Source organism: Antedon bifida, chromosome 10 (genome assembly GCF_963402885.1).
Source record: "Antedon bifida chromosome 10, ecAntBifi1.1, whole genome shotgun sequence".
NCBI classification, from domain to species: domain Eukaryota; kingdom Metazoa; phylum Echinodermata; class Crinoidea; order Comatulida; family Antedonidae; genus Antedon; species Antedon bifida.
In genome coordinates, this window is record NC_136235.1 from 8,968,743 (window position 1) to 8,993,787 (window position 25,045).

The 25,045-nt window shown below is 32.1% G+C and overlaps 2 protein-coding genes across 2 annotated transcripts in view; both read left to right on the top strand.

Moving 5' to 3' along the window:
- LOC144853796 (ubiquitin-like modifier-activating enzyme 6) overlaps positions 1–23,073 on the top strand; it is a 68,054-nt gene extending 44,981 nt beyond the window's left edge. Inside the window, exons 11-28 of the mRNA XM_078711631.1 lie at positions 914–1,124; positions 1,771–1,838; positions 5,821–5,977; positions 6,089–6,166; positions 6,532–6,580; positions 6,942–6,971; positions 8,284–8,389; positions 9,486–9,681; positions 10,828–10,908; positions 11,518–11,646; positions 12,247–12,298; positions 13,206–13,269; positions 16,064–16,205; positions 17,639–17,771; positions 18,232–18,425; positions 19,093–19,308; positions 20,376–20,470; positions 20,569–23,073. Coding sequence (XP_078567757.1) covers positions 914–1,124; positions 1,771–1,838; positions 5,821–5,977; positions 6,089–6,166; positions 6,532–6,580; positions 6,942–6,971; positions 8,284–8,389; positions 9,486–9,681; positions 10,828–10,908; positions 11,518–11,646; positions 12,247–12,298; positions 13,206–13,269; positions 16,064–16,205; positions 17,639–17,771; positions 18,232–18,425; positions 19,093–19,308; positions 20,376–20,470; positions 20,569–20,698 — 2,131 coding nt within the window. The 3' untranslated portion in view covers positions 20,699–23,073. The remainder of the gene's footprint in view (positions 1–913; positions 1,125–1,770; positions 1,839–5,820; positions 5,978–6,088; positions 6,167–6,531; positions 6,581–6,941; positions 6,972–8,283; positions 8,390–9,485; positions 9,682–10,827; positions 10,909–11,517; positions 11,647–12,246; positions 12,299–13,205; positions 13,270–16,063; positions 16,206–17,638; positions 17,772–18,231; positions 18,426–19,092; positions 19,309–20,375; positions 20,471–20,568) is intronic.
- The window catches only part of LOC144853804 (peroxisomal carnitine O-octanoyltransferase-like), a 159,707-nt gene continuing 152,831 nt past the window's right edge, over positions 18,170–25,045 (top strand). The window contains exon 1 of the mRNA XM_078711643.1: positions 18,170–18,180. The gene's annotated coding sequence lies outside the window, so the exon portion shown is untranslated. The remainder of the gene's footprint in view (positions 18,181–25,045) is intronic.

Genomic DNA, 25,045 nt, shown 5'->3' on the forward strand with positions numbered 1-25,045 from the left:
TCATGATGATAATCATTATCATTATCCTGTCATCTCCATCATCATTGTTTTCATTATCAATTCTTCATATCAATTTTTCATATTATTATTATTATTACTAATTATTATTAATCACATCATTTGATCACTAGTTTTGGAACTATCCTCATCATCACCACCACATCAAGATTACCAAATTGAAAAAACATGATAAAATGAAACTATGAATGAATTAAAAAAAACTATGTTAATATGTAGCTTTATGCGTGTAATTTATGCATAATATATAAACACAGTAATTTAATTCAGTGAGGCAACGGGAAAGGCTTTGCTTTGCTATATGCACACCTACCTTTAGCCCCACACAGCAGATTATTATTTTTTTATTATACCTATATTTTATTCTATATAGTACAATTGTGTACATGCATTCATATTGTTGTAAATGATTTAGGTAAAATTTAATACTGTATATCTGTTTATTGACATATAAAGACATATAAAGACAAGATTAACCTATTGCATTTTGAGTTCAATATTATAAAATAGCAAGTAAAAAGATGTCAGATAGACTGTGAATATTTACTCCACATTAAATAATAAATTAGTTTGAATCGTAGTTCGAGTCCGGCTCTTAATATACATTTTATTTGCTCCAATGCAAAGGAACAGCAAACAAGGAATCACTTTTCCTAATATTTTGCATTTCTGGTATTATATGTTGAATGTTAAGTGCCATTTTGTGGATTTTGTGGATATGAAAATAAATATTTTGATATCCAATAATTTGTTGTTCATCTTTCTGTTTTAAATTACATCTGAATATATAACATTTGACACATTTAAAATCATGCACTTAAAGCATCAGACAGTCTGTACTTCACAATAAAATATTTTAAGTCAGTATTCATTTTAATATATACTTTTCATTCAGAGATGAAGATGATGCTAGTGAGTTAGTATCTATAGCAAAAGAAGTGAATACCTCCCTTGTGAACAAGCAGACAGTTGACACTGATGCCATCAAGGCGCTGGCATACTCTGCAGAAGGATGCTTCTCTCCTCTGACAGCCTTCCTTGGTGGAGTAGTTGCGCAAGAGGTTCTGAAAGCTGTCACATCTAAGTACACTCCACTAGATCAGTGGGTAGGTTTAAAATGTTAATATGTCAAAAATGTATTATAAACCTCTATCTACACTATCAAACTTTATGTGACAAAAAAAGTGATGTGCCCATATATGGACATATATCACTACCATATTTGGGCAAGTAATAAGTGAATGTTTTAAGGTTTTTTATTCATGTATGGTTTATAATTTTATGGTACGATATCTAATTTTAATAAGATGTTTCTATTTTTATAGCAATTTTAACTAATTTTTATTTATTTGTAATACAATTCATTTCAGTCTTTGACTGTCGTTTTGTAATATATTTTTATATACCGATTAAAAAAAAATAAAATAAATAAAAAAAAAAGTCACTTTTTTTTTTATTAAACTAGTTTGATAGTGTAGAATAGAGCTTAAATACAATGTAACAGATAATAGATATTATATTTGTTAAGCATACCGTTGTGGTAAAAGTGTTGTAGGCTTCCTGTGGTTAAATATCAATCCAAATAGAATCTCTGTACACTTCCCAAACTTCAAAATTCTCATTTTTACCCTTCAATTGTCACTGTTCTTTTTATGGGTGCCCTTTTAAAAAAGAAAAACTGGTTCTTTTTGTAATAGGAGTAAAAAAAAGTGTTTTATTTGACCAGAGATTCTTTTCATACTCGTTTTTTAGATGTTTGTTGACGCCCAAGAAATATTGCCTGAGCCAAGTTCTGTATCAGCACAAGATTTCAAACCAAGGTATAAAATTGCTTCATCAATTACGTTGATTGTATTACAGTTTATGTGGTTACATCAGACCAGTAATTGAATATGGTGATGTTCTATGGCATCAGAAAGGTGCATGTCACATTATTTTGGGTAGAAATCATATTTCATATGCTAATTCTTTTTTTTCCCCTTGGTCTTGATCGTTTATTTGATAGAAGAGTGGAACACTGCTGTAAATTCCCCCATAACCTTCATTAGTCTATCAGAACTGCACATTTAATTCAACCTTATAGATTTGTAAGCCATGGTTAGGTAGAATAATGAGAAATGCAATTAATCTATCACCATTTAAGATTAAAACCAAGCGATCTGCTTAATTCTTAATTTATTTTGTGGCAGTGTCCCCCCCCCCCACCTTCCTGTGTTTTCGATGTTTATTTTTCTCACCTTTTTTTGAGATATGTGACATTGTTTAATAATTATGAAATACAAGTTAATATTTATTCGCTGTGCTGACATAGATACATTAGTGAATGTTCTAACCTTAAAACCATAAGACACATTTTAACTTGAAAGTGGTACAATCGAATACCAACATCATATTTTACTTGATGACCGTTATTTAGAATTTCCATTTGAGAGAATAGGTAAAATTGTTGACTATCACTGTAAACAATACTTAACTGCTGTATGGAGACAATGAAAGACTACACTTAATATATAATATATATATAAATATTTACCACCCACCATATTATCTACTAACATTTATTTTACCATTTATTTAATTTAATTATATATATTATATATATAAATCCAAAGGCAAATTACTGAAAATAATGACAATGCTATGGGCTGGATCTCAATGGAGATACAAAACAAGCTTTTGGACAACACTAGCACTTCATCAGTGCAAGTTAGCATATTAGAGATTGTACAATAAGCAGACAAGCGCTGTCTGAGTGAAAGAAATAGAAACAAAGGAGGCACAGGCTGGTGAATAGAGGGTGGAGAGAGTAAGAGTAGAAAACAAAGAAGATAGCTTGGTAGATATAAACAATTCTGGAATAGAACTTTAAAAAACAGCTTAAATGGTGGTTAATATTCAAACTTAATTTAGGTAGTCAATGGGAAAATTTTACCGATCTGGATGTTCCTAATGTTAAGTCCAGGCTAGGCCTATAGCTAGTGTATGATGTTCATATTTTACCACTCTGTACCAGCTAGACCTACAAAACTAAGCCCAACTAAGCTAGGTCTAGAAACATCTATGGGAGAACTTTCTTAGGTAGTGCATTGTTTTTCTCTTTTTATCATATTGACCATAGAACGCACATTTAAGACAAGAAATGACCTGGTTTAATGTTTCTAAAATTATATATGCATTATTTTTACAAAACGTCAAAAAATGCAGGTCTAGTGTCCTTAATACAAACAAACTCTGGTATTGCAATAATGACTTTTCTGAAATCAAGATTGACCAGAACATTGGTCGAGAAGTGTCTTGAAGCTGTGCTGAATTGCGGCGTCCCTACTTTAACCCATGGAGTAAGCTTAACCGTTATTACCGGTCAGTCGACTAATACTTTGGTCCATGTCAAAGAATATGTCCATGTTAAAAGAATACAGAAGGTGTGCTATTTAATATATATCATATGGAGGATAACAGGAATTTGTGACATGACCAATATATAAATTTTCCTGAAAATCAATAGGCATGTTCTGTAAGTATATACCTATGTCCAGAATGGAAGTAGTTCTTGAGAAAATGCAATTTCAGTTACTTGTTACTTCAAGACTGCTCACTAGCCGTTCTGAAAATAATATAATTTTTGTTATTTGTGAAGTTATTAAAATAAACCAACTTTCCTGAATTTCAATATGCATGGTCTGTATTACCTACTGTATCTACACCGAAAAATTCAGAATGATAACATAAATTAAACATGCACGTACGTTAACATACGATCGGAAAATGTTGATGTATGCCATCCTATTATATGCTTATAGTGCTGAGTTGTGCCTATATGCCATATACAATATGTACAGTATATACTGTATATCTATATACAGTGTAGCATAGGTGAAATTACGGGACACACATGTTCTAATTTTTTGGCATGATGACGTTATCAAACTAAACTTTAAGATGACAATTTCGAAAGATAATTAATTGAGCAAAAAAATATAAGATTTGGAAAAAAATTTGGCACGTAGAAGCGCTGTGCGCGCTCTTTGAATTGTGTATAACTTTGACGAAAAATATGAAAAAACTACTTTTTCACTTCAACTGGCCATATGTTAACGTCACAACATCCGATAGGCTTAATTTTTATATGAATTAATATCTACATTTCATCAGCTTTCATAATAAATTATAATCATCAAGGTAACCTTCAATTCTGAAGAGCTGTAAGATATTCAAATTTACTGCGAAGGTGAAATTACACGGCCTACGTTATTCAAGTTTTTACGCGTGATGACGTCATTAAAATGAAGATAGTGTCAACTCATGATAAAGATAATTAATTAATCAAGCACATACTGAAAGTTGTGCGAAATTCGAGCACACATAACCAAGATGCGCTCTGTTGAATGTGATAATCTACACAAAAAGATAACAAATCCTAATTTTTAAATTCAAGTGGCCATTTGATGACGTCAAAACATTTTGTACGTAAAATGTGTACATGAATTCATATCTACAACTCAATGGCTTCCAGAATAAGTTAAAAAAATCGGGGGTCATCTTGCATTCTGAAGAATTATTTTCATTTTAAAAAAGACCTATTTTTCACCATTTTCAGAACTTTTGTAAAATTAATGTGCGCATTTTGTCATTTTTAACGTGCTCGTATAGCGTTATTTTAAGTCGGAACTGACTCAAATTTGGTGAATGTACTAAGGATGGTGAGTAGAATAAGATTTGTAAAAAAAATTCATGTTTTTTACGCTTTTTAAGTATCGCGCGCGCAAAAACGCATTTTTGCGCAGTAATTTTTTGAAACACGCAAATGGCCTAATTCATGCTCTAAATTGATCAAAACTTAATTTTGAGCGTTTTAAATTTTTTACGCGCGATATCACGCGCATGAACCTACGTGCGCGTGCGTTTTTATTTGCTAATATTTTTACCCTTGATCTGAAGTTTACGTGTAGTGAATTTCATTAATATGTGATAATGAATTATGGAGATATGATTGATAATGTGATTTCGCAAAATGGCGTATAAATGTCGTCACGGATGAGTGATCACGCTGGAAAGCTTATTAGGATTAAGTTATATTATTTGAAAGATATTCTGAAATTTTTGTAATCATTGACATTAAACTTTTTGAGATAATTGTTACACAAAATAGTGTACAGAAACAATAAAAAGAAAAAAAAAAATAATAATAAAGATTTTATACAATAACAATAGGTGATCATTTTATTCTAAATGATCACCTAAAAATGTAGGCGCAATTATGCTAACAAACAACTTACTGAGTACGGCCATACTGCGTTGAAACACCGGTTCTCGTCAGATCACCGAAGTTAAGCAACGTTGGGCCCGGTTGCGTTCTGGATGGGAGACCGTCTAGAAATCGCGGCGGGTGCTGTATATACTGGAGAGTGATGGTGTAATGGTAATATCGGACTAGCATGTGATAGGCATGGGTTCGAGGTTATCTGTGCCATACTAATTGCATCCTTTAGGCAAGATGCTTTAAAGAACTTGGTACACTATTCAAAAAGAGTAGGGGATCGTCTCCCGGTGTGCTGATCTGGTAGGCGCTACTACCAATTTCCACCATACTTTGTCGATTAAAGAAGCAAAATCTTATCAAACTTAGTATCCTTATTATGATTGCTGGTGATGTTGCATCAAATCCTGGACAAGATGCCTTCAATTTAAACTGACAATTTAATGAATGTTGTGTCTAATTGTAAATGTAATTTTTTTAAATATGTATTAAAAGAAAATATTATAATATTATATATTTATTTTATATTAATGATTTGTTTACAGAGGTGACCGTTATGATGCACTTCGAAGCTGTATTGGAGAAACCCTTCTAAGCAAACTTGGAAAGTTGAATCTCTTTATGGTAGGATGTGGTGCCATTGGCTGTGAGATGCTCAAAAACTATGCCCTGTTGGGTGTTGGAGGTCTTAAGGGTGGAAAGGTAAAAACCAAAATATTAACATAAAAATACAAAATAAAATAGTCATTCTTACTATCTCACTATCATATTAAAATTTACCAATATTTTACATTTATTTGATTTAATTTACAGATCACCATAACAGACAACGATCTAATTGAAAAATCTAATTTGAATCGGCAGTTTCTCTTTAGACCCAAGCATATCCAGGTAAAATAGAACATATAATTTGTTATATTCTTCCTGTTTCATCCTCAAATGTCCATAATGTTGGTGGGGATATAGAATAACTCCTTACCTAACTCCATGACAGAATAAATTGAGTCTAGAATAAATTTGAATTTTAAGACTATGGAAGAAGAACCAATTTTGGTAGAGAAATTACTCCTGTTTGTTAAATCAAATTGTGAGGTTCTAATCTATGATTTAGATTGTTCCATGTAATTATTATATACGTCTTCTACTATTCAGTCTACTTTTCATCATTTTTAGTGTAAAATTAAATCAGTTTTAACACTTTTTTGTAAGCTTCTACAAATAACAATCAAAGTAACTAAAATATTGTCATTGTGTAGAAACCAAAATCAACAACAGGGGCAGAGTCTGCAAAGAATATCAACCCAGGTATGTATCATGCTCATTACAGTATATCATATTTTTGCCCTTTGCAGCAAAATTTGAAAGCAACCCAAAACAAGACGAAAATAATCATATCTAGATATTTCTCTATATGCCCTGTGTTTTTTATTTGAAGTTTCATTTATTTAGGCTTAATAATTTAATTGACTATATACATTTCTAATGTAAAGATTGTTGTATTCTTTCTCAAAACATATAGGATTCTGTATACAATTTGTAGGCTAATTCATTGGATTCCCTATATAACTATCTATTTAACCACTAGTTTTGTTTAAAAACCAAACTATTTTTTTGAACAAACATATGAATAGAATTGCATTGTTAATTAATATTATTTTTTTTTTAGCATTAACCATAGTTGCCCATCAAAACAAAGGTACAGTATATTTTTTAAAGACAATTATAGTGAATGTAATGTTGTAACATACAGTACAGCTAAAAATTACTGCAAAATAACCCATGTTTTTATGGCTACTTCGTGGCTACGCATTGCTTCGAGGTATTGTGTTTTGATCACGATTCCACGAGATGTATTGTTTTTGATCGCGATCCTAGGAACTGCATTGTTTTTTATCACGACCTTACAAGAAGCATTGTTTTGCCACACGTCTATCATAATGTGTTATAAACACCATTGTTATCAATGAATCAAGGGGAACAATGATTGAAAAATACAGCAGTTACGCTCGATATATTTATTTTGCTTAACTAGCTAGCCCAGAGTCTAACCATGTTTAAAAAGTGCAGTACTAGTTAGTAAAAGTTAATATTCAATTCTGAACATAGGGTAATGAGCTGTTAGGAGTTCATTTTACTTAAGCCTCATCATTATGTGGTAGAGTGGCCAGTTCATTTTCACACCACCTTATCCTTTCAACCAGGTACTCATTTACAGCTGAGTAGACTGGGAGTTGTCGGGAATTGAACCCAGGTCTCTCTGTATGACAGGCAAGTGTCCTAACCATTCAACTACCCAACTCCTTAACTAGATAGTAGGCCTACCAAAAAATAAAAAAACCTATGGAATGTAGCATTTGGGGTAGAATTTGTTGATTCAAGTTGGGTTATTATACTAGCATTGTTCTCTTTGGATAGCTGGTTACAATGGTGTATATTTAACGCCCTTCCATCGGAGGCATAGCAAAAGAAAGCCTCTCGTATTATCCCGATCAAAAAACAATACCTTCCCGTGGTAGCGGGTGGTAGCGTGTAGTATCAAACAGTATAAAACAATACCTTTTGTGGAAGTGTGTGGGATTGCGATCAAAACACAATAATTCCTAGGTTTGCGATAAAAAAACAGTGCCCCCACATAGACTACGAAAGGTTACGTGTGGGAACGAAACAGTAATTAATATCTGTACTATAGGTCATATTTAGGTCATATATGTAATTAGGTGAGTATATGAAAATCTTTAAAATACCCCCAAAAGATGCTTGTACTTTGAAATGATATGACCAAATATCAATAATTAAAATTATTAATTAATCTCTATTTTTTATTGTAAATGTTCATCTGGTTTGTAATTAACAATGTGTAAAAAAATTCTTTTTATCAAACCAATGCTACGAATTACGAGATAAGATGAAAAGAAGGTATTTACGATCTTATCTCGTAATTCGTACCAATTGTTTGATAAAAAGAATTTTTAATATAAACTCATTTTGTTTAATAATGTACATTTTAGTTTGCCAAGAAACTGAGAAGGAGTTTTTTAATGATGCGTTCTTTGAATCAATGGACATAGTTGTAAACGCTCTGGATAATGTAGAAGCGAGACGTTATATGGATGGGTAAGAAATTTGCCTTAATTTACCTAGGGCACGGTTATTAAAGTTCAACATGCACATGCATCGTTATTTTGCAATTAAAGTTCATCAAAATGAATAAAATCTACTACAGAAGGTATGGAAAACAAAATTGCAAAAACCATTTTTTCTACGCTTTAAACAAGCTGTGCAGACAAGTGCGTGCGCAAAACGCAAAGACTTTTGAAAATTTTGAAATGCTCACAAAGTATACGAAATTGATTAGAAATTATGTTTGCGCTTTTTGAAATTTTAAATACGCGTACTCACACTTATGTCAAAAATTGTTCCTTATTTTGAAATACACTTGTAAAGTTTCATTGAAAAATAATTTTTTTTTCAGAATATATGATCAACCATAAAGTTTCATAAAATCACGCCTAACTTACGCTGCGTGAATCTAACGTCATATATAACAAGTTTCTTGCACATCTACAGTTAGAGGTCAATCTTCTGACAAAGTTATACAATCTTATGTTGAAACGAATTAGAGATACACTGCCAACAAAATTAGAGATACACTGCCAACAAAATTAGAGATACACTGCCAACAAAATTCGTGGAAAGAAATAAGAAGATAGGGGAAAAAAGATCCTGACAATAACAAGGGGTTATCCGCCAAGTGCAGATAACCACCCCAAAAAAAAAGATCCTGACAATAACAAGGGGTTATCCGCCAAGTGTGAAACCAACAAAAAAAGTTGATGATGATCTCTACATTCACTAATAATAATAAGACATTTGGAAATTTAAATGGCATATGCTGTAGCATATCTTGTGCAATATTGCAGTTTAAATATGATACAATGGGATAAATAAAGGCTTTTTAAAGAAAAACTAGGTTTAGTTGTGTCATATAATAATAATCATATTATTGTAAGAAACTAATGCTAATAACATGTTTTGATTCCAAGTCCAATAAAATAAATTAATAATAATACACAATTAATACATAACTTTCTATAAACTGAACAACATTAGATTGGTCCAAAATTCTGGACAAATTCTGCTTTGGCTGAGGTTCTTTGAATGTTGGTTTTAGGAAAGTTTGTTTTAAATTGTACCTGTTTTGTTTTCTCAGTCGATGTGTAACCAATCAACGATCCCTATTGGAGTCTGGTACTATGGGGGCCAAAGGTCACGTACAAGTCATTGTTGCAAATATGACTGAGTCCTATGGCAGCCAGCAAGACCCTGTAGATGAAGACATTCCATATTGTACACTAAAGTCATTCCCAGCAACCATTGAACATACAATACAGTGGGCTAGAGATAAGGTGATTGACATTTTTCTTTTCTATATTGCCACCTTCAACAAGCTAGGAGGCCTACTAGAAGACCTACTTTAAGCAGTGGCTGTGTAAACTAGTACACTGGGGTAACCCGTACTCGTCTCGATGTAGTCAGTTCTTTAAAGTACACATGAGCATTTTGTGTACGGTTTATAGTCCTTATAGGAGAAAACTTGTTATACCACCAGAACCATGGAACGAGTGAGGCTATGGATTACAGTTCCACTGCCTTAACCGCTTGGCCACTCACTCGCAAAGTTAATGAATTACACACTACTTAATATGTAGTGTATTTAAGCTCATGCAAGGGTGTGGGATTTAATAGTTAAAGTGCCTCCTTGCGGGGGAACTGGAATATTTCAGTCTTTTAATGATTTTATTGAATGGATCAACCTGAAGTTATCATCCAATGTGTGTAAATAAACTTGTTGCTGAAAGAACTTCTACAGATCAAGGTGGATGAGTTCCATGCAGACCATTTATTAGTAGTTGGAGATTTTAATTTTATATATATTAATTGGACATCATTGGCGGTAATCCATAGCCATAACATCGGAAGGGGTACGAGCCTCACTTGCTCCATAGTTCTGGTGGTAGAACAAGTCTATAATAAGGACTATAAACTGTAGGTTCAGTGTACTACAATTTTCAATCGGCGTTACCGCTATTTACCAGCTAGACCTACAAAACTGAATCTATAGCTAAACTAGGCCTAAGACCGTCCACGAGAGGACATTCGACGCGAGCCACTTAGGTAGTGCATTGTTTCATTTTTGTATTCATACCACAAAAGTTGCTTGTGATGCTAGCAAGATACTTGGTATTATCAAAAGATCTTTCAAGTATTTAGATGGCAAAAGTTATACCTATCTCTATAAATCCCTATTAGACCTACTAGTCCAGTGGCAGGAGTGGGGAATCACCAACCGAAAGGGGACAAATTGCCATCCAACTTTTCTACACCAGAATTTTCCGTAGATTACGAATATGGATCAGCCCAGGAAGCATTTTCGAGAGATAAGGGTCAAAGTTAAAAATTGACCAATTATATGAGTATTGTGGAATGCAATTAAATAAATGTAAATTAAGTTTTTGAATAATGTAGATATTTAATGTTTGTTTATTCTTCAGTTTGCTAGTTTCTTTTCCATCAAGCCTACTTCTTTTACCAAATTCTGGAAAGATCATGGAGATGCACAAACAATTCTAAAGGTAATTCAAATGTAACATTTTCAATATAAAGCGGCTACATGTCGCAATACTCTAAATCTTTAAATATAAGGAAATCTGTGGGAGTGAAAAAAGTCACAAACGAGATTTTTGTTATAGGTTGTATAGTAGCACAGCACTAGTTTTTAATTTATGCCCGCAAAACATGGGCATATGGCAATGCCTATGATCATTATCCAGCATTGTGGCCATTTAAATATTATATAACACCTAAATAAATTCCTGTCATTTGATTAGACATTTGTGGTTCACATGGCATGAAATAGTACATACTACTTTTGTGTACGAAAACGTGTATGAAAACATTTGTGAAATCCAATAGCAGCATCATCTGTTCTGTGTGAATGGAAGCAGCACAACATGATTTCTCCTTCACAATAACAAGATCAGAGCATTGGCAAGAATCTACTTATGTTATATAAAACAAATAATGAATGTTTTTATATTCATGCAATGGTACAAATAATTTCATTTGGTGAAATATCAAATTCTAATAGAATTTCATCTTTCACCGAATTAAATTATTTGTACCATCACACTCATAACATTTATTATTTGTATACTGTATTCCAATTTAATTGTGTATTTCAGAAACTAAAAGCAGGAGAGCAACCAGAAGGTGTAATACAAGCTGTTAAGTTCCTTGGATACCGACCAGCCAACTGGAACGAATGCATTTCTACTGGCAGGTTGAAGTTTCAGAAATATTTCAATTACAAGGTAATGTGTTGAAATTGGAATAGCAGCAAAGCTTCTGAATCTAGCTGAAAAATATTGAATTGAGAAAAAATGTTTAAAAATTAACCAGCATAAAAATGTTTATCTAGTATTTGAGCAAATTTTAGACAAAGGTTTTTCAGTTTTTAATGAATTTTATACTGTATGTTGGCCACTATGTACAATAAATCATTTATACTTTGAAACATGGATGTTTTGTGGACTTATGTATATGTTTTCATATGGTTTTTGATAAATTGAGCAGTGTATTTTGTTTTTTTGTTGATAGTGTTGATGTGTGTGTCCAAGTATATCTGTATATTTGTGGTGTATATACTGTTCAAAGTTAGCAGTATGATGTCAGCAGAGAATAAACTCATCTGATTCTAATTTGCATTTATGCTCATTTTCATATAAAGGCGATTGTTGACAAAGGGTTGATTTGCTGTACGTGATCAGGACAACATATAAATTCATTTAAAACATAAAAACATTTGTCTACAAGTTTCTCAAATTCTAGAGCCTGTCTTATAGAAAATGATAAATTGATTTCTGTATTCATACTTTATTTTGTCATAATGATAGTTTGTTTGTTATTTACAGGCTCAAAATCTTTTAAGAGTTTTTCCAAGAGACAGTTTACTAAAGGATGGAAGTAAGTAGAAGTGGAGCTACAGTACCTTTAAATCCACATTCTCTACATTAACAGGATTACGTTTTCGTAACTATGAAACTATCCTTTAAAATCTTATGAAATCGGACAATAACTTTTTAAGTAATCCTGACAAATATAGACAGAAACAAACACACACGATCAAACACCTCTCGCCATTATGAATAATATTTAATATATTTAAGAAAAACTTTTTACTATTTGAGAATTTACGTTTTTTTATATTTGATTACTTTATATATTACATTCACAACATTATTTTATTATACAATAGTCATATATTTATAAAAGGCTGGACAAAAATAAAAACAAATTTTAATCAATCACCACTGTTTCAACAGAAATAGCGGATCTTCCCCAATACAGAAACTAGACAACGCCAGACTAGTCCTATCTAGCATACAATGTTCGTACATTACCAATGTTTAAAAGCTATAAGGTTTACAAAACTAAGCCTAGCTAGCTTACCACGAACAAATTCAACATGAGCTACTTTAGGTAGTGCATTATTTTTTTTTTTTTATCGTAATTAACCATAAAACGTACATTTATGACAAGGAATGACCTGTTTTAATGTTTTTAAAATAATATATATGCATTATATTTATAAAACGTCAACAATTGAAAGGAAAGTGTCTTTAATTAAAACCACTGTGTTTATAAAAAGCCCTTAATATACAAATAAAAATCATCATCAATCATTTTGAAGAAGAAGAATGAACATTATAAAAATGTTTCCTTGTTTTTTTTTATTAACTCACTATATTCAAATACTTTAGTGCATGGTACTGGCAAACTTGTGAATAATTAACAATTGCATGTTTCAACATAATGTTGTATAATGTTTATTTGTTAAAGAGTTTGTAAATACAACTTTGTGTTCTTACAGCTCCCTTCTGGCAGTCACCCAAACGGCCACCAACACCTCAAGTTTTTGACGAAAACAATGAGCTGTAAGTTATTTTGTTGTTTTCTAAAATTACCTTCAACTAGAGGGTGAGCAACCGAATGGATCTCGGAATGTTAAAAAAACATTGGTTACCATATAATTATTGAAATGCTTGCTATTTGTAAAAATAAACCTAATCGGTTTAGGGTTAGACTAAATAGGATGAGGAATACATTCGAGGAAAGTGTTTGTTTTTTGTAATATGGTAACATTTCATAATAGAAAGCCACTCCGAGAGTGCATACCTCTGCCTACTGTAAAATTCTCCTACATAAGATTCTCCGGAAAAATATATATATTATATATGTGTGTGTCTTAATGCTGTGTGTGGTTTAGGCTAATTTCACTACAAGCATGTGTATGCGAATTTGGTGTAATGGTTATGTAACCAACCTTTCAACTAACAATAGTTTCAGTTGACTAACAATAGAACAGCAACGCCAAAAACAAACGGGTGAATTTGAAAAGAAATAGGTTTTTAAAACTACTCGTATAGAGTAGGTTTTTAAAACTACTCGTATCAAAAAACCTGTAAATTAAATCAAATTATGTTTTAAAATTACAAATCACAAATTATAACTCTTGCCTCTTGTACAAAAATGAAGTTTTGTGGACAAGTAGTTCTCGAGAAAATGCAATTTCAGTTTACTTATTACTTTCAGACTGCTTGCCGGCTTTTGAAAATACTCTCCTATCTTTTAACACTAGAAAGTCTGAAAATAATACTAAAAAGTGGTCCAGAATTGGGACCGTGGTCTGGATTGCCTCCAAAATTTAATGGAGTGGTCCTTGATCACATATCTATATGTATTTTCATTTTGGTAAAGATCTTGTAATTACTTTTTGAGTAATCCTGCTAAAAACAGACAAACAAACAAACACGATCGATCGGCCTCCTTGGCAGAGGTAAATAAATTCCCCTAAATACAGTAAACAATTGTTTCAAAATGCTTGGTAAGTTGTAGATAGCAGTCAAAAATTCTACTACAAATAGAATAATATTGTGTGTATATATATATGTATATTCGAAATGATGTATTATGAAATAAATTGCCCTATTTGGTATAATCTATACATTATCTAGTTTAAATCTTGTAAAACTTGATCAAACACCACACATTGACATCAGTGGGCCATTTTGGTCTAAGGAACACGTTTTAAATGGCTTGCAACATGGGCCAATGCATCATATTTACATTGCAAAACATATATTGTTTTTTTATAATATATTAAATGTTATATTTATATGGATTTTATAATCACACCTACTGTAGTGTTAATTATGAACTTCCAAACAATCCTAGGCCTATAGCTAGGTTGGCGTGCCTAGCTAGGCTAGAAAGGCAGCGATACCATTACGAAACTTCACCAGGCATAATTCTGTGCTTTCAAACAATTCTTGTAGACTTGTTCCCATTATTTATTAAAAATCATACAAATGATCTAAAGCTAATTTAAATAGTTTTGGCCTTTAAATAGTATGTACAGTATATCACTCCAAAAATTCTGTCGCGAAATGAGAGTTCAATGTGTCAATGTTTGTTATTGTTAACAAAATAGGCGGTGCTGTTCAGAATCACAGTAAGGCGAAATTGTTTCATACGCTAAAAAAGTACTATTGAACTACTACTATTGACCCACACTACGCTCATGCTAGCCATTTGCGTTTTCGCAAATGCCGATTAGAGTTGTCAGTTGGCAAATAAGAAGCAAATAAAATACACACAAAACCATTTATTATTTTATATTGTTTGGTGTAGGTGAAAAACGTGATCCACCAGGCAGGCTGCACAATTGAAGATGAATATCATTTCACTTTAGTTTGTCCATTTTATTCAGATATTAGAACTAAATATATGTTTTCCTTTTATACAAACAACCCAACTAAATTAAAATATATTTATCTTATGTCTACGACAAATACTGATCTTATTGTTAAACTTGTTAAAATATTTATTTTTTTCATTTAAACGTAGAACAGAATTTTTAAACGCACTCAAATGATATTTATTTAATATTGTATTACATTGTATATTATTTGGGCCAAAGGCCATATATAATAAATGTTTCTTGGATCTCCAAGAAAGAAGAAGATCACACACGACTCGACCGTGGCGACAGAGGTATCGCGTCAGGCCGGTGAGGCTGCGGTGGTAGATTTGCAAATTTTGAATGAATAGAGAATAAAAACAACACAATACAACAACCTACACATTTGTTTGATGTATTTACCGAAAAATGTATATATACTGAATAAAATCTGTCATTGGAGACTGTGGGGGCTTTGGAGAAAGTGCCTGGGGGTGGATTTGCTACAACATTCCATACATTATTTTCAAGTTACAAAAGTCATCTGTAAAATGTTCTTTAAAGATTGGCTTACATCACTGTATTTTTTTGATTGCCTAAAATCCATTGATAAGCATATGCACATTGCCTATGTTTGTAACCACCATTTTTCGGCATTGTGTATGCTTATACATTGTGGTGCTTTGTTTTTAAAGAACATTTTACAGTATTTTTTTTCCTCAAACTATCATCCATTCAGGAGTTATGATTTTTTATTTAACATGGTGTCCTGAAATTCAATATACTGGCTTTTTATTGTCTTATTTTGTTGCAATTTAGCTGAATTAAAGTTCTATGAAGAGAAGAGATTTTTTTTTGTAAAGAAATAATGTGTTATTGAATGATACTATTATACATTTTTAGATAAAAACATAATTGGTCATCTGCAAATCTATATTCCACATTGGTTTTATCACAACAGCAAATTGAAATACAATGTTTTTTTTCAGGCATATATCATTTGTGATAAGTGTTGCCCGTCTGTGTGCGTTTTTCAGCAATATCAAGGTCACAGGTCAAGATTTGCAATTACCAAATGTCAAAAGTATCATCCGATTAACCAACATACCAGAATTTGTTGGCTCAGTAAAAGTGAGTATTTTTTTTACCATATTTGAATATATTCCCCATTTTTGAATAAACTCCCCCACCCAATTTGAATCATCTCCCCTCCCCAACATTGAGTATCTTTTGGATTAAATTCCGCCTTCAAATAAATGACTGTTGTTTATCCTTGAAATAACGTCCCACCACCAGCATATATGTACAATATTATACAGATATTGCCTGCTTAAAGGTAAAATATAATAACTTGCTCGAGGAAATATAATTTGCGAGAGCAAAATATTCCCGAGGGGATGTCAAATCTTATTTTACCAATATAAAAGGCGATATCTGTTATACTAGCCAACAACAAGTAGAATATCTTTTTGGTCGGGTAACTAGGCCTTCTTTATGTAATATGCCTGCCTAGTTAGGTATTGCATTCACCTTACCTTGCGAAGATAAAACTAATTAATGATTTTTTGCAATAAAATATTCACTTAGGTCTTTTAAATTAACAGAAGAATTTCAATCAATAAGCCTACATTAATAATAATATTATCAGGTAGGCTGAATAAATAATTCATCTTCTTCAAGCTGTTAGTATTGACCAATCACAAACAGTCTTTCGTCGCATAATAGAGGGCGAATAACAAAATGAGGGAGCTATGTATGCATAGTTTGAATAGTTTAGGTGAATTATAAAACGTTGTCTTGTGATGTGGACTAATCTGAGTTCGAGTCACAGTAGATGGCCAAATGCGAGTGTTATCCGAGCCAATTACACAGTCAATATCATCGTACTCGAGGACATATACGATTTACGATCCTCGCAGCAGTTTTCAACCAATCATGTTCACGTATTTACATAGGCTATGTAATATTGTATTATAACACATTTCTATTTGTAGTAGAATTCATGACTTCTAAGATCTACAATTACAAACATTTTTACTGTATTTTATCACTTCTTGATATAAATTGTGTTGTATTTGTTCATATCTAGGATACATTTATTGTATCATAAATGTTACCATATCACACCCAAAAAAATAAATGCCTCCCTTGGGTAAGCTCCCCTAAACACAGTATTTTATATACTTGCCTGACTGTATTGAGCACTTTATGGCAATTTGAGATGGAGATAATTATTATCATCATTTCTTATTGTTTGTTTGCATATATAAGGTATTTCCCAAAATGGATTGTTCCGTGCATGACACAAACATTTTGTTTTGACAGTCAAACCATAGCCATTTATGAATATTAATTAGGTGCATAAAAACATTTTTTAACAGCGGCCAATCTGAAACGTGTTTTTGTCGTTTAAAATAATTTGCAGAAGGCGCCTAATTATTCATTATTCTCAAGACAGAAATACACAGAAATCGTATTTTTGTGAGTGAAGTTGTTTTGCCATGAGTGTTTATAGATAAATAGATAAAGTTTGGCTGGTCTTTAAGTATTATTTTATCTTTTAGAAAATAGTAACTGATGAAGAAGCCTCAAAACAGGAGATAGATGAGGCAATAGAAGGAAGTGAAGGGGATGAGCAATTGGAGAAATGTAAGAATCAGTTAGCAACATTGATTGCAAACAACCGTGCTCAACCAGGTAATATAGCAAATATGTAGTAGCAAATAGCAAATAGTAATATGTCGAAGATTGCATCACATGCATCACAACACTCCTGGGATCCAAAAGGTTATAATTCCCTATATTGATGAAGATGAATTAGACAATTGGCAAAAAGAATTATGTACTCGGTGAATATTTTAAGGCCAAGTAATCATCAATTTCTACGGGCATTCATTATCTGAGGTACCAACATGCGCCATGCAACAGTTGTCTAATTCCAGGTTGTGATTGAAGACTCATTCATCGATGATCAATCAAGCAACCTTATTTGCCTTTATATTGGCAATTCTCAGGCATTGAAAAAATCATGCATAGTGGTCACCCCATGCCTGTATTTTGTCTATTCATCAGATATTTGGGCACATGTGTATATCAGATAGACAATGTGCTGATGTAGTAGTATTACGTTTAGGAATATAATTATGCTTATTTTCAGAACATCTGACTATGACAGAAGTTGAGTTTGAAAAAGATGACGATAGAAATGGTCACATAGACTTTATAACAAGTGCATCTAACTTACGAGCTAACATGTACAGTATTGAGAATGCAGATAGGCTCAAGACAAAAAAGATTGCAGGCCGCATTGTACCAGCTATAGCAACCACAACAGCTGCAGTTGCAGGCTTGGTGAGTTTTAATCATTACTTCTGCCCAAGGAGGTTACTATTGGTTTGTCTGTCAGACATATTAAAAGTTTCTTGGCAAATCTTTATGGAACCTAATAGCCTTTTTTGTAAAGAATGCTTGTAAAATGATATTAATTCATATAGAAAATATTATTTATTTTTTGAAAAGAGTTTTAATAATACTACTGCAATGATGAATTGTGTGTTTTATGATACATGTCAATATGTATAGCTTTACTGTATGTATTTATATGTATATTATTTTAAAAACCTCATACTTTGTCAATGGTACATAATACATTTGGAGTGTTGTTAATTTTACAGATCATAAACAATTATTTAAACTGTATTCAAATAAAATTCTTTGAAGATGTCAATCAATCAATCAATCAATCAGATTTATATAGCGCCAGTATCCATAATAATGTTCAAAGGCGCTTGACAAAGTTAAGCAGGAAATGCCTCTGTGTAAAAATGGGTTTTTAGTCATGTTTTGAAAGTGTTGATGTTTTCAGATGTCTTTATGTCGATTGGCAGTTTATTCCACAAAATGGTGCTGCACAGGAAAATGCACGATGGCCATATGTCTGAAGTTTCCATTTAGATGTATTCAAATAGTTGCCAAAAAAGTACTATTACTATACGTGTTACTATTTTATTCTGTTTAGGCTACACTTGAACTTGTAAAAGTTGTGAAGGAAGCTCCTGTTGAGCACTACAAGAACTGTTTTATGAATCTAGGCCTGCCTTTAATCATGTTCTCTGAGCCTGGTCGGCCTATGGAAACACAAATAAAACCTGGCATGTCTTACACAATCTGGGACAGATGGACAGTTAAAGGACACAAGGATTATACTTTAAAAGATTTAACTAATCATTTTAAGGTTACTACAGTTATATTATAATTGTTGATAATAATTGGTGTTTTTTAATAAATTGTACATTCTCACATTTGCCACACTAATGTTTCTTGATGGGCTGCACACATACTGTAGGCTATATCACTTGATTTTTAAGGATAACAGTAACTTGACATAACGTATCAACTTCGCAACCTCCTCAATTGTGTACTGCAATAGCCAGATCCACAAATACGTATCTCTGAAACGTGATACTTTTTGGAAATCACTATCAGTGATTAAAGCGTGTGGCTACATCAATAATACATCAAATCCAGTCGTGTTCGAATTCGCGAAATGTGTAAATAAAATAACTTATATAGCAACAAAACAAAAACTAGACCACAAGATAACAAAGCTCCCACAAAAAATTGCAAAATACAAAACCATTGAAATAAAAAAATGTGAATGAATAAAACACAAACTAAACGAATCCAAATGGGTAAACTTACCATGTATATTACCACAACAATTAAGGAAAACAATTAACAATGTGTGAGCAATATGAGGTCATTTGTAAGATTTAGGTCGTGTTTCCGCAACAATGTATTTTTCATTCGATTTATGTCCACTTTTTAATTTTATCTATAGGTAAATGTGACGCACACATCACTATTTCTGAGCATATTTAAAAACAAAAAGCAATAAAATATCAAATAATCATGATTTAAAAAAAAAAATATCAGGGAAGAGTGTGCTTTTATTATATTTACTCCTCCCATTCAAATTAGTATATTACCACAACTTAAGGCAGAGAAAGACATTGCGGAGGAACTATATAGTATTTATTTCCTAGCTTTCTATTTCCAAACTGTCCCCCTGTGTGTGACTTTCCATCTTCAATTTTATATGACATGTGCAATTTTTTTTTAATTGCATGTATATCTCTTTTTATCTTTGGCTTTTTTTTAAGCCAGGCATTTTACACTAGCTAAATACATTGATCCCTGGACTTAACTCATTTGAACATACAAGAAGTATTTGCATTTTAAAATGTTCTTTGTTGAATCATATCTGTTTGGTTACATTATTATTCATTTATTTTTTTATAGACTAAGTATGATCTTGAATTGTCAATGATGGTACATGGAGTACGCATGGTATATGTACCTATCATGCCAGGACACAATAAGAGACTAACTCAAACGTAAGTTTTTTTTCTTTTCACAAATAAAATGAATTAAAATCAATATGATCTAAGCACAAATATTGATTATTATCTAACAAACTATCATTTTTTCCCAGAATGATAAGCTTGCTGAAGCCTTCGAGTGATGATGCATATTTTGACTTGGTTATTGGATTTGAACCTCTAGACGAAGATGCCGATGAAGACCTACCTGCACCGCCACTTCGATATTACTTTGGAGTATAAGCATTTCTATATCATCTTAGCAGCATCATTTTGCAGCGAATTACGTCTAAATTTACATCTAATTCAATACAAAATTAAGAGTAATGTGCAATTTTTGAAAAATGCTTCTGTTTTATACTTGTATGGTAGTGATGCCTTTTTCCAAATTTGGCTATAAGTGAACATTATTTAGATTTAAAAAAAAATCATAACAGCATTGTAAACATGTGGTAATTTCTATCGTAAAACACAAATTTTGTGTTGATTTGTAGTAGAAAATAGGACACACAAGATATTTTTGGACCAACATGTATTATGGCTTTAAAGCTTAGTTCCCATTTAGATGCAGTGCAAGGATGCAAGCCCAACTTAGCAAAGTAATTTGACCAATCATGACCCAATGGATCATCTGAACTGTCACTGTGATTTGTCAATTCATTTGCCTACATCATTGCATCCTAGTGAGAACCAACCTTAAAATGTTTAAATAAGTTAAATGAAAACGATGAATGAAATTAAAATAGTTTAATTTAGTTCAATCAACAACTCAGTACGAAATATATAAGCAGATAACAAAAGTTTATATATCATTTTGTTTGTACATTCTGATAATTACGTATGTTTCAACACCAAAGAAATGTTTTAAAAGAGTTAAAGACAAAAGGGAACATAGAAAAGCAAACAAAGACAAAGAAATAACAACAGATAAAGAAAAATCCAGAGTCAACATTGGTTTACCGTATGTCGAAGGGATGACTCAAAGGCTAAGAAGAACATTGAAACAGCACAATATAAATACATATATCACTCCCAAAAACAAATTAAGAGAAAGTCTCGTTCATCCTAAAGACAAGATTGACAAAGATCAACAGTGTGGTATAGTCTACCAAGTAGGTTGCCACAACTGCAAGAAGGTATACATAGGGGAAACAGGCAGAGCATTAAAAACAAGAATAATAGAACACAAAACAGACGTGGAAAAAAATACGGTAGGGACAAGAACCAGGAGCGCTCGCCACTCACAATCTAAAATTCTACACAAATCAGCAATCACAGATCACGCCACCATAGAAAATCACATACCGGATTTTGAAAATACAAAAATATTAGACAAAGAACAACACTACTTATCAAGAAAAATAAAAGAAGCCATTTGGATAAGAAAAACAAATATGAACATCAACAGAGACCAGGGAGGACATGAACTGAGCCACATCTATGATGACTTAATAAAAAGGGACACCCGAGCATCCAAAGGGGGACACCAGCAGAAAGCTGAACATCAGACGAAAGATGGCGCAAGTCACCGAACTATGACGAATGACAGAACATCATGTCAACGTCATTTGCGTGATCAAGGCTACTGAAAGTAGCTGAAACGTAGCAAGTAAGTACTTGTCAACTGGTTTAACCAAAAAGTTAACATTGATTTATTTAATAAAGAAATGTCATCATCATTATATATAACATTGCAACATTTTGGTCTATATTACCAGCTGAAATTTAAAAACTTGCTTTAGGCCATGTGAAATAAATTTTATGGTTATCATGCCCTGCATCCAAAAAAGTTCATCTTTGTTTTTTCCAAAAAATTATACTGAGAATGATGGGGCACAAGAACTGGCTGTATTTTTGTTTTGTTCAAGTAAACCTCTTTAAAATAATAATAATATGTGAATGAATCCACATGGCGTAAAATCTTTAAAAAAAAGAAGAAAATACTGGACAGTCTAACCAAACGGTTACATTCAAGCTCTATACAATTTGAACAGCTTTATAATTGTGTCAACAAGTTATTTGTGAACCAAAGAAAATGGATTATATATTAGCTAAAGCTAACGTGAATATTTTTAGTTACACCCTGCTTGTTCACAGAATACAGGAAATATCTATAAATATATAGGTGTAAGGAGTGTATATTGTTCAAACCACACATCAGAATAATTGTCACTTTCCTCCAATGGTGTTGAAATCGCTCTAGCTAGCTCCCCCGGAATATGGGCTCATATTTCGTGGTTGAAAACTTGCACATACACTCAACAATAAAGGAAAATAAATTTAAAAATTTAAAATGTGCACGTCAAAACACTCAACAAACCGGGCTCATATTAGCTGTCTGATCTGTTTTAAAGTAATACAAATTTATCTCTCATACATTTGAGCAAATTTAATTTCAACCAGCTTTGTTATTATTGAACCAAGTACCCTGAAATTCCAGTAGAGTGATAAATCATTAAGTTTCGTCTATCCAGTTACTTAATTTAAATAGGACGCTCTGAAATATAATGGTATGCAAATTAATATGCAACTTTTTATTTTATATTTAATTTATTTAATAAATAATCAAATCATGTGTTAGATTAGATTAGGTACAAAATAAAAGTATAGTTTTGGATGAAAGGGTTGTTATTTTCTATTACATGTTTGTATGTGCTGACAATGAAAGTTACATATACAGTATGTAACTGAATATCAGAAAATAAATATTGCATTATGTGAAATTATTTGAGACTAATATTAATATTATACATTTTTCAGGACATTGAATATTGAAACGTGGCAGGCTGTAGGCGCTTGACCTTCGACAAGATCGCCTAAAATGTATAAATTTAAACTTAGGATACTTAGTATTGTATATTCTGGAATCTTCTTTATATAAACTTTTTATAATGTTAATTTTTATACTAACATATCATTGTTTATTTATTTATTTTAATCTAATACATGAACAAGACCATTACATCCAACTATTTAACAAACTATTTACACTAATACAATCAAATATCGTATACTCTATCTCTAACAAAACATTTCAATCTTCTATCAACTAAAGCCGAATTATAGTCATGTCCTGGGACCACACTCTATTAGTCACCACGGATAGACTTTATTCATCAGTGCTTTTATGAATGGATGACTTTTGGGAGTAGACCAAACCCAGTACCGTTTTTGATTGCGATCATGCGAGAAATTATCTCACGTACGGCCTCGTGGCGTTTGTTTGTTTGTTTGTTTGTTTGTTTTATTGGTTTTCCACACACAAATAAATACAATCACATGATAAATAATATAGTATTCGATAACTGAAATAACAAAATTAGGATAAGGTGGTGAGTGGATGGCGGCCAAAATAAGTTTGTTAAACAAACTTTAAGTCATGGCCACCGGTTAAAATTAAAATTAAAATAAGTTTAAATGATGGTTGAAAAATATAGCAAATTACATCACATTACGTCACAGGCAGTCTGATTTAACAAAGAGTTTAAAGAATTAAAGACACACTGCATCATTGAAACAAAAAAAATTGCTATGCTTAGTTCTTTTTCAGTTTCTTTGTTGTATGATGGCAGTGTGTCTTTAAGTGACTCCAAGCAGTAGAAAAACAAATATTGGAATTAAGAATAAATAATAAGTGACGATCATTTTTACGTCTCAACATTTTTAAACATATATATGTGCCTGGTAAACCAACGTGGGGTACCGTTTTTGATTGCGATTATGCGAGAAATTACCTCACTCAATTACCTTGTCATGCAAATAACTAACTCGTCAAAGTGACAAGTTTAAATCTAGTTTTGTTTATCATTTTTACATCTCAATATTTTTAAACGTATATATGTGCCTCGCAAAGTACTCAATGTTATGAAATTGGTCCCAATAATTGAATTCATTTGATTCTTGATAATAAAAAACATTTTGCACTTTCTAAGTAGCCATCCAGCAAAAATATTTGTACTTATATAAAGGATGAATATGAATTGAGGCTTTTAGTCCAAGAGTATTAGACAAAAAAAAGGCCAAAGCTAGAAATAAATAAAGCTGAATTTTTCAGGATAGGTCCCCGAGGTTGTCTGGAACAACATACTAAAAGTCCCCGGGTTTCCCCGGTCTGCTTCAATCCGATTGGGCTATTTTTCAAAATGGCTGCCATCTTAACAATATTTACTATATTTTGACAACCAGTACACCTACTGGAAGTAAACAATTTTGGTGTCAAAAGACTTGGAAGACCCATATTTATATTCACTGTAATGGAAATTTTTTTTTATTTCATTAGAGTGGGCATTCTGAATAATTTAGGACAAATTTGAAATCTCTACGGCCAATGAAATATTGAGATAATCCAAATTTATGGTCAAAGGCATTTCTGTTCATTTTTTGTTAAACTTTTCTATTACGGTGAATATAAATATGGGTCTTCGGAGTATTCCGACACCAAAATTGTTTACTTACACCTACTGGTTAATAATGTTAAGATGGGCGCAATTTTGAAAAATGGCTCAATTGGGTTGAAGCAGACTGGGGAAACCTGGGGACTTTTAGTATGTTGTTTCAGACATTAGGGACCTATCCTGAAAAATTCAGCTA